Source organism: Notamacropus eugenii, chromosome 5 (assembly GCF_028372415.1).
Source record: "Notamacropus eugenii isolate mMacEug1 chromosome 5, mMacEug1.pri_v2, whole genome shotgun sequence".
NCBI lineage: Eukaryota > Metazoa > Chordata > Mammalia > Diprotodontia > Macropodidae > Notamacropus > Notamacropus eugenii.
The window spans coordinates 279963358-279978394 of record NC_092876.1 but is presented as its reverse complement, the minus strand read 5'-3'; the positions used below and the strand labels follow the sequence as shown (position 1 = coordinate 279978394).

The following is a 15037-nucleotide window of genomic DNA, read 5'->3' as shown; positions in this document are numbered from 1 at the left end:
AAGACAACCAGTGAGAATTTGTCAGAGTGGGAAAGAGATGAAATGTTTTGTCCAAGGAAAGGCAAGGAGGCCAGTATCAATGGATCTCAGAATATGTGGAAGGGAGGAAAGTGCAAGAAAACTGGAAAGTTAAGAAGGGGTTAAGTTATGAAGGGTAAGAAAAAGTCAAATAGAGAATTTTATATTTGATCCTGGAGGTAACAGGGAGCCATTGGAGAGTAAAGAGTAGGGCTTTAGGAAGATCTCTTTGGTGGGTGAATGGAGGATGGGCTACAGTATGGAAAGACTTGAGACAGGGAGACCAGCCAACAGAGCTATAGCAAAAGTCCATATGTCAGGTGATAAATATCTATGCCAAGATGGTGGCAGTGTCAAATGAGAGGTGACATATATAGGAGATATTAAGAAGGTAGAATCAAATGGATATGAGGACTGAGAAACAATGAAGAGTTGAAAGTGGCATTTAGGTTTTGAGGATGATAGTGCTCTCAACAGTAACAGGGAAATCAGAGAGAAGTAAGTATTTTGGGTGAAAAATCATGAATTCAGTTTTGGACATGTTGAGTTTAAGATACCTTTGGGACATCTGATTTGAGATATGCTGCAGGCAACTGGAGATATTGAATAAATGAATGTAAGAGTCATCTGCATAGAGAAGATAGTTGAGTCTATAGGCATTGATAAGATCATCAAGGGAAGTTGTAAGGGAATTGCCAACCCTCAGCTCTCTTGGACGGCGTACGCCAATCACGACTCAGGTAAACTGAGGGGAGATTGGTAAGGCATGAACAAGATGGTGCTGGGAGGAAGGGTTCCACCCCTATTTACCACCAGATACTTCCTGAAATGTGGCTGGAAAGTAATAGCAAAAACGTGCCTAAACTAGTTTAATCTTGCTTGAGCTGCTTACGGTAACTAAAGGGTACTTGAGACTATAAAAGTGCCTGAGCTAGCTGGAATAAATGGAGTTGCATCACATCCTTGCCTCCCGCCTCATCCATTACTCACAGCTTGCTCCCTCAGGGTCACTAGGCACTGCTGGTCAGACCTGGTGGCTTGGGGTGAACGGCCCCCAAAAACCCCGTTCAGAAAGTAGCATAGAGGGAAAATACAAGAGGGCTCAAGAAGGAGCCCAAAGGGGACTCCCATGGTTATCAGATGTAAGCTTCATGAAGATCTAGTAAAGGGGACTGAGAAGGAGCTGTCAGACAGGTTGGAGAACTAGAAGACAGCAGTGTTGAAAACCTAGAGAAGAGAGTTTCAAGAAAAAGAGGGTGATCCATAATGTGAAAGTCTGCAGAGAGGTCAAGAAAGATGAGGATTGAGAAAAAGCCATTTGATTTGGTAATTAAGAGATCACTGTTAACTTTGGAAAGAGATGTTTCAAATGAATAATGAAACTGGAAGTCAGAAGAAGAGCGAGAGAAGCGAAGGCAGTGAATATAGACAGTTTTTTCAAGGTATTTAGCCACAAAAGAGAGAAGAGATATAAGACTATAACTAGTTGAGATGTATGGACAAGTGAAGTCCATTTAAGGAGGGGAGAGACTTGGGTGTGTTGCAACTGAGAAACATCCAATAGGGAGTGAGTAATTAAAGATAAGCAGAGTGGTGATTATAGGGGGGCAATATGTTAAGAAGCATAGGATGGAATGGGATCATTTGTGCATGTAGAGGAGTTTGCCTTGTCAAGGAGAAGGGCCACCTCATCATGTGAAACAGAGGTGAAGTGATGTGTGATAAAGAGGAGAGGAGAAGATCTGGTGAGTGACTTCAATTTTGACAGTGAAATATGAGACAAGGTTCTCAAGTGAGAGGGTGGGGGAAGGGGAACTATGGAAGACTTGAAGAGGATTGGAAAGGTTCTGAAAAGCTGTCATGGTGAGTGGGATAGTGAATCAATTAGGGAGTGTGGTAGGGGATGGTCTTGCCAAGTAAGGGTCCACTTGAGATTATGTGATATATATTTGTAGTGGGCCAAGTCAACACAGTTTCATAATTTTCTCCAGCTTCACTCAACAGCATAAAAATGTGAGCAAATGGTGGAAATAACTCAAGTTTGGGCCTTGGTGGGGCATGATTGGCGATAGGGAAAGAGGAGAAGGGATTAGAGGATGGAAGATAGTGTAGAGGTTCACCAAGGAGTCAGAGTAAGGAAAGAAGGAGAGAATAGCCAGTGCAGGAGTGATATCCTGAAAAAGAACTGAGAAGTGGAGGGATTGGAGATCATGGTGAAGATAAAGAACAGGCTTAGGGGTCATAAGGCAGAAAGAAAGATGAAATGGTTTTTTAAAAACTATCAGATAAAACAAGGAAAGAAAGAAACAAGCATTATTAAGTACCTACTATGTACTAGACATTGTGTACAGGATTTTATTTGATTCTCACAATAACCTTAAGAGATAAGAGCTATTATTATCCCCATTTTACAGTTGAGGAAACTGAGGCAAAAAGAGAATCAGTAACTTGTACAGGGTTACACAGCTAGTGTGTGAGGCTGGATTTGAAGTCATCTCTCCCTATTCCAGATCGAGTGCTCTGTCTGCTGCTCCATGAATTTTAGAGTTCATGAACATAGCCATTTCTGACTGTAGCTGAGGTGGGGGAGAGGACTAGATCATGAGAAATTAGTCAGTTGAGAAAATGGGAAGTTAGAATTTGAGGGAGTATCTATATGGGTGCTGAAATTCCCTCATATGAGGGCAGTAGTTGATAGGAGAGCATGTGAGTCAGGCACTGAACTCATTGAGGAAGGAAAGAGAATGTCCTAGGTTTCAGTAGTAATCTTGATTGGGTGATGAGTGTGTTTGTCCTTCATTGCTGAAGAAGATCATGCCATCAGAGAAATGATGACATGACTTGCGCTTGACTTTGTTTTGAGTGAGGGAGGGCTATGCAGGTCACCAGCCTCACTTCTCTTTCAGAGCCATCTGAATCCAGTGCCCAGATATTCATCAGGATGACTGGAGATGACCCAGCATGAGACAACTGGGGTTAAGTGACTTCCTCAAGGTCACACAGCTAGTGAGTGTCAAGTGTCTGAGGTGAGATTTGAACTCAGGTTCTCCTAACTCCTGCACTGGTGCTCTATCCACTGCACCACCTAGCTGCCCCCAGGTGATGAGTAAAGATTGAATGAACTTCAGAAGAGAGGAATGATGATAATAGAGGGAGAGTCTAGAAGTGGCAATAGGAAGGAATGAGAAATGTGATAGCCCCACCATGACCAGTGAGTCTGGGGACATGAGCACCTAGGCAGCCAGTGCAGGAAAGCAGTGTCTTCCAGGGAACCAGGTCTGAGAGAGTACAAGAGAATAGAAGGAGAAAAAGGCCAATATTTGAGATGAAAACAACTTTCTTAACTATAGAGCAGGATTCCAGAGGGCACAGTGGAGGAGGAGGTGAGGAGAGAGGTAAGGAAGGAGTGCCTTTCATGGATACCCAATGCAAAGAGAGAAGGAAGGGAGATGGAATGATGTTAGGAGTCAAGACCAGTTTAGCTGGACAGCTAAGACTTGCAGAGAGGCAGCAGGGCATAGTAGATGGAGTGCTAACCTCAGAGCCAGGAAAACAGGGGTCTTCAAGGCTTACCTCTGAAACCCCCTACTCTGTAATCCTCAGAGAACCATTTAACTCTTCAGTGACCTAGACAATTCACCAACACTGTAAGTTGCTGAGGAGATGCTGACTTGTATTTGTAGAGATTTTTCTCATCTGGGAGTTTCTTATATCAGTAAAATCAGAGGTCCAATCCTTCCCTACCCCCTCAGAGTACATTAAGGGAAAAAGTATTTTTCAACATTCACTTTTATAAGATTTTGAGTTCTAAATTTCCTTCTTCCTTTCCCCCTTCCCAAGATGGCATGCTATCTGATTTAGTGATACATGTATGATCATATTAAACATATTTAAAGGAAGTAATATATAATAAGGCTAAAATGTGGAACAGAGGAGTCCCAGGGTATATGTGTGCAGAGTAGAGAAACATAGGGACCAAATAGAAAGATCAGTTTGATGCACAGTAAAAAGGCTAGACCACAGTGTAGCTATGGAAAGGGGAGTAATGTGTGAGAAGGCTAGAAAGGTAGGCTAAGGTAGGTTGTATAGGTTTTTTAACTAATTTTTTTTTCAATCAGTGAAAATCTGTCTTCTCTCCCTCTTCCTTAAGAAGAAAAAATAAAACCCCTATTATAACAATCATAGCTATTATTTATGCTACTATTATCTGTGCTAGTATTTTTACTTTAACATTTGCAAAGCACTTTACAGGCTATTTCATTTGATTCTTACAACAACTCTGGGAAGTAAGTTATTATTACCCACCCATGTTGAGAAAACTGAGGCAGACCAAGAATAAGTGCCCAGGATCATTCATTCATCTTGTGTCTGAGGTTGCATTTGAACTTAGGTCTTCTTTTTTTAATAGTATTTTTTCCCTAGTTACATATCAACAAAATTTTTAGCATTAATTTTTGCAAGATTTTTAATTCTAATTTTTCTCCCTCCCTCCTCTCCCCTCTTCTGAAAATGATAGGCAGTTTGGTCTAGTGATACATGTGCTGTCATGTAAAAAATATTTCCATATTAGTCACAGTTGTGAAAGAAGAAACAGATCAAAAGGGGGAAAAAACCACGAAAAAGGATAAAAAAAAAATGCTTCAACATGCATTCAGAGTCCTTCAGTTCTTTGTCTGGATATGGATAGCATTTTCCTTCCTGAGTCTTTCATATTTGTCTTGGACCATTTTGTTGCTGAGAGCTGAGTCATTCATAGTTGATCGTCATACAACGTTGCAATGCTATGTACAATGTTTTTCTGGTTCTGCTCATTTCACTTTGCATCCTTTCATACAAATCTTTCCAGGGTTTTCTGAAATCTGCCTGTTCATTTCTTATTGCACAATAGTATTCCATTACATTCATATACCACAGCTTATTCAGTCATTCCTTAATTGATGGCCATCTCCTTAATTTCCAATATTTTGCCACCACAAAAAGGACTGCTATAAATATTTTGGCACATGTAGGTCCTTTTCCCTTTTTTTATGATCTGTTTGGCATGCAGCCTTGTAATGTTATTGCTGGATCAAAGGTTTACACAGTTTGGCTGTCCTTTGGGCATATGAACTTAGGTCTTCTTGATTCCAGGTCTAGTATTGTATCTACTGTGCCATCTAGCATGTTACAAAGATGTACTGTGAAGCAAAACAAATTCCCTTACTGGTATGTCCTATACATATACATGTATATGTATGTATATCTGTCTGTCTGTCAGTCTATCTATCTATCTGCCCTCTGAGTCCATTACCTTTCTGCAAGAGGTGAGTGGCATGATTCATCATGAGTCCTCTGAAATAATGGTTGACCATTATGATGATCAGAGTTCCTAAGTCTTTCAAAGCTGTTTGTCTTGTTTAAATGCCAAACAGAGAGTATGTGTGTGTATTTGTGTACACGCATACACACATGTACACACATATACACATGTATATGTGTGTGTGTATAATCTTATAGGTAATTGGGAGTCACTGGAGTTTATAGAGTGGAGAATGACATGATCAGATCTATACTTTAGGAAAATCACTTTGGCAGATGTATATAGATGTATATAGATTAGATGTATATAATATAGGAATTCCAAAATATCTCTATAGGCTGAAACCAACAATATGAACTTTAAAAGTAAGTTTTAAGCAGGGGTTAGATATCTATCTATTATGTCAGCATTAAGTTTCCTAGACTAGATGACATCGAAAGTCCCTTCTAACTCTAGCTTCTATGATTTTTTTCCAATTTATTTCACAAGCATTTTTTCCATATTCAACACACTGTGAAAGAAAACACAGACTAAAAAAGAAAGAAAATTGAAAAGAAAAAAAAAACATTATACTTTGATCTGCATTCAGATTCCATCAGTTCTTTCTATGGATGTGGAGAGCATTTTTCATCCTAAGTCCTTCAAAATTGTCTCGGATCTTTGTATTGCTGAGAATTAGCTTCTCTGATGTGATCAAATATAAAGTCTTACACTGAGGTTCAAAAAATCAGTTATACAAGTAAAGGTTAGCAAGACCTGATTTAACAGTGAGAAAGACAAGGGGATTTTAATCTAGTATAAATTCAACTGGAGTCAACAGTGGGCATGGCAGAATGATGTAGAAGGAAGAGCAGTGAATGTAACAATCAGAAAGTAGCTAAACAAATTTTGATACATGAATGTAATGGTGCCTTCCCTCCTTGACTACCCCCAATTTATCCTGTACGTTCCTTCTTTGTTGTTACCTCCCCCATTAGACTGTAAGCTCCTTGAGAGCATGAACTGTTTATTGCTTTCCTTTGTATTCCCAGGGCTAGCAACAGTGCCTACCATATGCAAAGCAATTACTTAACTCTTGTTGATTGATTGATTAAGTGATCTTGCCAGTATAAATCTTCCTTCACCTGTGCACTTCTACTCTGCCCACAGTAACAACGTAATAAATGCATTCATTGAATACTCAGCTATGGTACTTGAAGTTTTTGCCATATAATTTAGTTTTAAACAGTCTAATACTTTTCTCCAGTGTTCTAGCTGGCCTTGTCTCCCCTCTTAGACTGTAAACTCCTGAAGAGTAAAGCTTGCATGTCTGTCAGATTTGTTTTTTGAAACACTCATTCTTTAGGATTGGATTATTTACTTTCCAGTTAATTTCTAATCTATACTTCCAAGGTCCCCTTAGCAGAATAACAGTGACCTGGTAGAGAGAGAGTCTGCCTCACCATCAGGAAGACCTTACTTCAGGTTCCTGCCTCTGACCCATACTAGTTCAGTGAACCTGAGTCAGTCACTTAATTTCTCAGTGCCCCTGGCAATCTCAAAAAATATAAGTAACTGAGAAAGTGTGCCTCCCTATACTGACAAAATCCCAGTTTGGGACTAAAAATTCCCCAACACAGGGCACAGGGCAATGTCAGGAAATATCAGAAAATGCTAAATTTTGACTCAGGAGAGTAAGGTTTGAATCTAGCTCTGACTCAAACTTTCTGTGCCTGGGTTCCAGTTTTGACATCTGTAGAATGGGGATAATAGTAATTTCATTACTTACTTCTCAAGCAAAATTGGCATAAAAAAAGTTTTTTGTAAAGCATGGTGCCTTGCCTACAGCTGACACTTCATTTATGGAACTGAATTGAATCTCATAGTGCCATATATACATACGAAATATGATTATTGAAGGCAAATATTCACTGATTAACTGATGAACTGAAGAAGAAAAAATATCCCAGGCACTAATATACCTTCTAATCGCTAATTTCCCCTCCCTTCTTTGGTCCCTTTCAGCTCAGGAAGGGCTCAGAGTCAAACACAGCAAGCGAACCTGGTGGTATGTACCACTTGTCCAATAACACACTGCTAACTGCCCTCAAATTATCTAGGGCTGGGGAACCTTCAGCTTCCAGGTCACATGTGGCCCTCTAGGTCCTCAAGTGTAGTCCTTCACATGTGGCCTGGAGGCTACAGGTTTTCCAGCCCTGATAGGCCATTGGTTTCAAGATCTGCATGTTTGTTTTAAGTTTCTGTCACTAATCTATTTGCTCAACTACAATCTAAATCTATTTCTCTTTACCACCAACACTTGTCAGTAGGATGATCTGAGCATCTAAACAACCCCAACCAAAAGCCGTGAAAGGGAGTTTGAGATCTAGTAGATTGTAAAGTCATTTAGCAGATTGTAAACTACTCAAGGACAGAGGTCCAGTTACTTTTTTAATATTTTTGTATCTCCATTACCTAGCTCAGTGCCTGGCATATAGCAGGCATTTAATAAATGTCAGATAAATTGAGATTTCTGACCTAGGCTGTTCGGAGATCAAGAGCTTCCAAGGGAGCAGCAGCTGCCACCATGGAGACCCTACATTCCACCCCTTCCCAGGCAGGTTCCAACATGGACCTAATTTCATGGCAGCTCCCATGGGAAAAGACCCAATATCTCTCTCAGAACCTTCCCATCTTTTCACCTTCCTCTCTGTCCCCAGGCTCATGCACCTGCTCACAAATGGAACCTGGGTTTGTTTTCATCACAGGCCAATAAACTCACTTCCAGCAGTTCCCACTTTGTCAAATCTTCCTCAGAGGTACATATAGTGGGCCAAGATTTGAGCATCTGAGAGTATCCTCTCCCCACGTCCCAGGTGAGAGACTGGGATCTAAGGACAGCTAAGATTCATGCTTTCTAGTTTTGGGATATAGACTATGTTTGGGGTCAAACATCTGCCTTTGACAGAGGCTTGGTGTTAGAGAGACTTTGTATGGGACCTCAGTCTCCATCTGTTCCCCCAGACCCTCCCAAACCCCCCGAACCTTCCCTGCTCAAGTTTAGCTTCTGGACATGTGAAAGCAGTGAACAAAGAAAGGTGGATGAAGAGAAGAAAAAGGAAAGATGAGTCTGAACAGAGGAATCAGATTCAAGGCTAAGGAATCTTGCTCATCTGAGGAACTTTCCTTTCTGGGATTGGGAGCCAAAGTAGAGAGGGAGGAGGCTAGGGAGGAAGAGTAAAGAGAGACAATTCGTTAAAGAGGATGAGAACACTGGGTAAAAATGGGAGAGGTTTTAGATAAGGAAGGGAGTTGCCCCCTCAGGACCCATCATAAACTCCAAAGCAGAACATTACCAGGAAAAAAAAAAAAACCTCAGTGCTTGGTTAGCACTGCTACTGCGGGGATTTTCCCTTTTAATTAAAAACACACACATATACATACACACACACAAATACACGAGACCCATCGGAAAAAAAAAAAGTGATGAGTTGTACAGGCAGAGAACTTTCAGCTCCAGGGACCGTGACCCGCTTGCTGATTTGTTTAAATTTGCAGCTCATTCTCCACCTCCTTTCTAGAGCCACCTAGCCAGAGGAAAGCCACCCAGTATCCCATGGTGGGGATGCAGCAGGTTCACATTCATGCTGCTATGAACTATCAATTCACCCTGGATATGGAGGCCATGAGCATAAACATGGAGGATCAGGTGAGTAAACAGGAGAGGGCAGAATTCATGGACTCTTCTTTCTATTTTAAAATTGTTTCTTGGGGAAGGAGTTGGGGGGAGACAAAGCTCAGAGGAGGATCTGATGGAAGGAGAAGAATGGTCCAGGAAACCTAACCTTCATTTCCAGTGGGATGGAGGCAGGGAAGGAAGAGGGAAGGGAAGAAGGGAGAAGGAGGAGGAGAGTTTATAGCTTATGGACTAGTTGCTGCTCCTGCTTGCTCTCCAATCTTATCAGCCCACTGGAGAGACCCATCCGTGGTTAACTGAAATAAACTTGGAAAGCCCTCAAATGGGACAAAGAGGTTCAAATCTTGGATCCATAGTGGAAAGAACGCCGAAAGTAGAGTCAGAAGATCTGGGCACAAATCCTGTAAAATGAGGGGGTGGGGGAATGGTTCCAAGGTCCTTTCCATCTCTAATGTATTTGTGACCTAAAATCTGTCCTCAGTTTCTCCACCTACGAAAAGGAGAAAATAGTCACTCCCTTTCTTTATTTCTTAGGAAGGGCTTCTTAAACCTGGGACGCATAGACTAAATTTCAAAGAGCCTAAGAACTTCGATGGGGAAAAAAAAAAATTACATCTTTGTTTTTGCTAATCTCTAACTAAAATTTAGTATTTCCTTCAATTATTTAAAAAGATAACTCTGATAAGTGGTCCATAGGTCTTCTTCAGACTGCCCAAGGGGGTCACTTAACACAAAATGTTAAGAACCCCTGCTCTAGGGCTAGAATAAGGAATAGGTGGGGAAACATTTTCTAACATCCTTTAACCTTTAGCATTTAGATTCAGTTGCCCACTGTTATACAGGACACCTCCTCTATAAAGCTGTGTGGGGCTACCCTCGAGGTGTTCACAGTTGATATCAGAAGGCAGAACTAACACATGAAATAAGTACTATAGTTCTGACTCTTTACCCAAGGGAAAAAATGGATATGCAATTCAATAAACATTTATTAAGCTTATTTTGTGCACAGAGCTCTGTGCTAGCAGCTAGGTACAACGCAAAGTTGAGATGACTCAGTCTCTGCCTTCAAAGAATGTATACTGACTGTCCGGTAAGGAAGCATCAGAGTGAGCTGGAAGAGTGGAAACCCAGTGAAAGTGAGATTTGAGACATGAATTCCTGTATTTTTAGAGGTGTTTGCCTGCCTAGGGAGAAGGTGCCCCATCATTACTTTTCACTCCCTCTACTCCCTCCCAAAGTCTCCTCCTCCCTAAGGTGTTCAAGTGGCTTAGATCTAGAAACCAGGGTTCCCTGCTAGAAAAAAGCTTTAATACCTGACTATAGGGAGCACAGCAACTCAGAACTGGACCACAAGACTCCAAGAGGGGAGAAGGGTGAAAGAGTGGGAGGAAGAAGGGTAAACCTCTCTTAAAAATCAGTTCTTGGTCTTATCTCCTTTTCTCTTCCAGTCAGGGACATTCTCCCTGAGGAAGGATTTCTCCCAAGCCGGGAGTGGGTGTGTAGAATTAAAGCTGTCCCGAAATTTGTCCCCCTTACCACCTTCAGACTATTCATGCTTCCTCACAATCCTCTAGAGTTCTAGCATTTACATCTAACCTTCCAAGGGAAGAAACTTGAGTTGTGGGTGGGAGGGAAAGAGAGGACATAGAAATATAAAAAAAGATAGGACAGGCTAACTACTACTAGTCTAAGGATTCAGTCCACTGCACCCTTCCCTGGCTTCCCAAGGTGATAGACGGTCCAAAAGTCTCAGTATAATTAAAGTCCAGATGGGAGATGGGCATGATAGCCAAATTCACATTGAATCATCCCCATCACCTTGACATTCAGTTCCCTGCTCCCACCCTATTTAGGTTACTTAAATTCAGTCTCTGCTCACAAAGACAGGCTGACCACAGGAGCCCCGACCCAGTTGGATAACATCACACTTACCAGCCTCTGGACTTGGTCTGTCCCCTGATTTCTGAGAAGTCAAGGGTTTCCCCTCCATTGTATTTCTCAACACCCAGCATGAATCTCCTGGGAGACAAGCAGTTGACTGAGGAGTGCTCCATAGAGCCCCACAGAGGGGGAAAACCAGTGACTACCTAAGCTACACAGTGAAACTAACCACCCCACCACCACCACCACCACCCCCCCCACCCCCCTGCCATGAGATAGTCCCACTCCATTTCCCAGAATCTACAAGAGGGGTCCTAAACCTTTTGTGTGAGTGTCAGGGACCCCTTGGGCGGTCTGGTGAAGATTATGAACTCTTCAGAATAATGCTTTTAAATAATTGAAGGAAATTTTAAATTTCATGTAGAGGTTAAAGAAAATAGAGATGTGATTTTTTTCCCCATCCAAGTTCAGGGACCCCCTAAAGTCCATCCAAAGGGTTTATGGACCCCAGATGAAAAACTCCTGGGAAAAAGAGATAGGAAGTTGGGTTGTGGAAAGTGGTAATGTACTAGCATTGGAAGCAAAGTCCACTCTCTAGCTGGACTCCAGCTCAACAGACCATCTTGGGACAAAGTCGTAAAGGAGACCTGGAGGTATAGCTACATCATCAGGTCAGGACAGACAAACTCTCTAAATGCCAGACTCAAGGGCTGGGTTGGAGCTGTCCGGTCTTGAAGCCTCTCTGAACATCTCCCTCCTTTTTAAAAAAAAAATTTCCCAGCATCTCCCTCCACTCAATCCTGAGGGCAGGGCTAGGAGGCTCTAGATCTTTCCAAGCCCTAGCAATGTCCTGGGAAGCTAGCCAGGACTAGGACCCAGGCCTCCCATCTCCCTTCTTTTCCAGCTACTCATTTTTCTTCAAAGGGGGGAAAAAAATCTCCAGAAAGAGTAGAGGAAATGTGAAAGGCACTAAGGTTTATTCTTTGGTTCTCTCCACTCTCTTCTCTGGATTAGTTTCCCCAGGGTGTTGTAGTCCAAGGTGAGCAGACCTCTCCCGCTACACACAGCTGGGATCAGTGGTTTTTTTTCTACTGAGGTACCAATTCCCATGGTTGAGCACTCTGAGGGAGGTAGAAAGATGACCCCAAACTGAACCTTGTGGTCACAGCTTCATTATGCTCTGTTAAGGCCTAGACTGATCTTTCTTGTTTTTTAATGTTCCCTTACTTTTCTTGGCTCCTCTCTCTGCTCAAACCAAGCATGGACAATGGGAGACAATCTCACTCAGTAGCTGAGAATGAAGAAATTAGTCCTCTTTTGTTTCCTTCTCTCCTGTTTGGAGCCTCACTGAATAGATTCAATAAACATTTATTAAGTGCCTGCTGTGTGCAGAACACTTGGGGAGGGGGCGGTTAGAGATGGAAAATTTAGGTAAGATGTGATTGCTGCCTTCGCAGAGCTCACAGTTTGGTAGGAGGTTTAGAAACTAACATAGCTGGCTGACCATGACACAAAACACTACCTGACAATTGTAGCAATGGCAGGATGGAAAGAGGCCCACCTGGATCTGGAGGTATAGAACTCTGCCTCAGCCACTTAGCAGAGCCTTCTTCCTGGCTGTGCGTGCCCCGTGCCCTTCATCTCTGCCATCTGGCTTCCTTCAAGTTCCAACTAAATTCCTTCCTTCAACACAAATCTTTCCTCATCCCCTTCACTGTGAGTACCTTCTCTCTTTTGATTAGCCCCAATTTGTCCTGCGTAGATGTTCTTTGAACATAGATGCTTGTCTCCTCCTCCCCTTGAAAGCAGGGACTGTCTGCCTTGCCCTTTCTTTGTATCCCCTGCACTAAGCACAAATGCCTGCACATAGCACTGAATGTTAGTTAACTATTTGGTGATGACCAAGTCATTTAAATCTTTCACAATCTCAATTTCCTCAACTGTAAAAAAAAAAAATTTAAAGGGGGGGGCCAGGGGAGGAATTGGACTAGATGACTCTAAGATCCTTTCCAGCTCTAAATCTCTGCCATCATGATTAGAGTTGCAAATCCAAGTGTTCCATGAGATCTAATAGGGGAAGCAAGAAGCAGAGAAATCATTACAAACTCGCTGAGTGACTCCAGCACTTAATTTCTCTGCCCCGTGAAATGAACTATACATCAAGTGCTTGGCACATCCTAAAGGACTATACAAATGCCAGCAATAGTAATAATATTTGTTATTTTTAAAATATTATTTATTATTAATAGCATTACCCTCATCTGTGAAATGAAAACAATGATAATGCTTATCCGGCCCATGGCACAAAGCTGCTGTGAAAGCAGTTTGCTGAGTAGAAAGCACTTCCAAGGAGAAGGGTGATTTTTTTGTAAATTATCATTTCCCAGAACCGTTCATCCCTATGTGCCATTGTTCTCTTTGTCCTTACAGGGACAGCTTCTGGGATCCAGGCTGATGGTGGGACGTAGGTGGCCAAGGCTAGAGGCTAAACTTGTGGCCTCGGGTCTTTTAAAAAATTGTTCCAAAGCGGTTTTTGTTGGTTTCTTTGTGCCTCTTAGCCCAGAAGCCCAGAGAGGGAAGGGATCAAAAAATTGGAGCTGAGGTGGCCAAAGGCAGAGGGGGTGGAAAGGAATGCAGTCTTGCCCTGGGCACAGGGATCCCTAGGCAGGGCTCAGCCCACAGGAATTCTGAGCTTGTCTGCTAAGAGCCTCAGGCTCCTCCCATTTCAGTCTGAGCAAATGCCAGGGAAGGGCTGGGATTGGGGAGAGTCAAGGGACCAGTTAATTTCAGAGGCTAGCCTCCCTTTCCCTCCTCAGTCACTATTGTCTCTGGTGGAGGGTCAGACCTGCCTATAGGTGAACCGATCATTGTATCTGAAATAGCGTTCAATTCTAGGTGACACAGTAGTCAATAGACATTCATTAAGTACCTACTATGTGCCAGGTACTGTGCTAAGCACTAGGGATAAAAATATGAAGAAAAAAACCAGGCCCTGTCCCCTAGGAGATTATAACCTAATTTGTTGAGTTGCTTTCAATCCTGTCTGACTCTTCGTGAGTCGATCTGGGGTTTTCTTGGCAAAAATATTGGAGCGGTTTGCTATTTTCTTCTCCGGCTCCTTTTATAAACTGTAGGAATAGAAGCAAACAGGGTTATACAGGGTTGCGCAGCTCAGGCAATTTGAACTCGCAGAGGAGTCTTCCTGACTCCAGCACCTGCACTTTATCCACTGCACCATCCAGCTAATAGGGGAAGATCATCATAAAAAAAAGAAAAAAAGCTGAGAAGGGGAAGGTGCCTGTGAAAGTCAGAGAAATCCCAAAGTAGTGAGGGCTAGGGGGGAAGTGAAGGCTACCTCCTTAAATGGAAGTTTTGATGTTTGCGGCTCTGAGTTCCAGAGGGACAGAAGATGGTAATGAGGTAGAGTACCAAGGCTGCTACCATTTGGGCAGGTGATTGGTTTTCCCAATGATGAATATCCTTGGGACATGGCATAGAAGTCCCAAAGTACTGGAGCCAAGTGAGAAAATTAAAGCAAGTTTTAAAAGTGCCCCTTTCAGCGCAGGCTGATGAGGATCATGAAGAGATAGATAAGTAAAGAACAGGCGGTGGGAAGATCAACTGAAGGGACTGGCAGTGGTGACCTTTTCAGGGTGGAGAACTAAACAGAACAAATTCCTTAATAAAAGGATTTGTTCTATAAAACTTGGACTTGGTCAAAGGGCTACACTTGAGGATCTAGAGGGCCACATGTGGCCTCAAGGTCACAAATTCTCCACCCCTAGTAGATGATCTCCAATTTATATCCTTCATGTATATTGTTTGTATGTTGTTGTTTGCATTTTGTCTTCCCCTATCACATTGTGATCTTGAGATCTGGGACTACTTTCCATCTTTCCTTTCATCTCCAGTGCTTAATACAATACCTGGCACATGGTACATTGCATAATTAATGCTTGTTGACTTGATTAGAAGAAAAAACTAAACACAAGGGGTAGAAATGACAGGTTACAGCAGATTTGGGCTTAATGTAAAGAAAAGTTTTCCGGCAAATAGAGTTGTATAAAAATGAAATGGATTGTATCAGGAGGTAGCAAGTTTCCTATTGGCAGTTAGGCAGCCCAGGGGATGGAGCACTGGACCTGGAGTCAGAAAGACCCAAG

At 42.3% G+C, this 15037-nt stretch overlaps 1 protein-coding gene across 2 annotated transcripts in view; it reads left to right on the top strand.

Moving 5' to 3' along the window:
* Positions 1 to 2454: 2454 nt before the first annotated feature.
* The window catches only part of CXCR5 (C-X-C motif chemokine receptor 5), a 24553-nt gene continuing 11970 nt past the window's right edge, over positions 2455 to 15037 (top strand). Inside the window, exons 1-2 of one of the 2 annotated variants that reach the window (XM_072613025.1) lie at positions 2455 to 3044; positions 8878 to 9005. In XM_072613025.1, coding sequence (XP_072469126.1) covers positions 8913 to 9005 — 93 coding nt within the window. In that variant the 5' untranslated portion in view covers positions 2455 to 3044; positions 8878 to 8912. Of the gene's footprint in view, positions 3045 to 7011; positions 9006 to 15037 lie in introns of those variants that run through there. The other variant, XM_072613026.1, reaches the window with a different exon arrangement.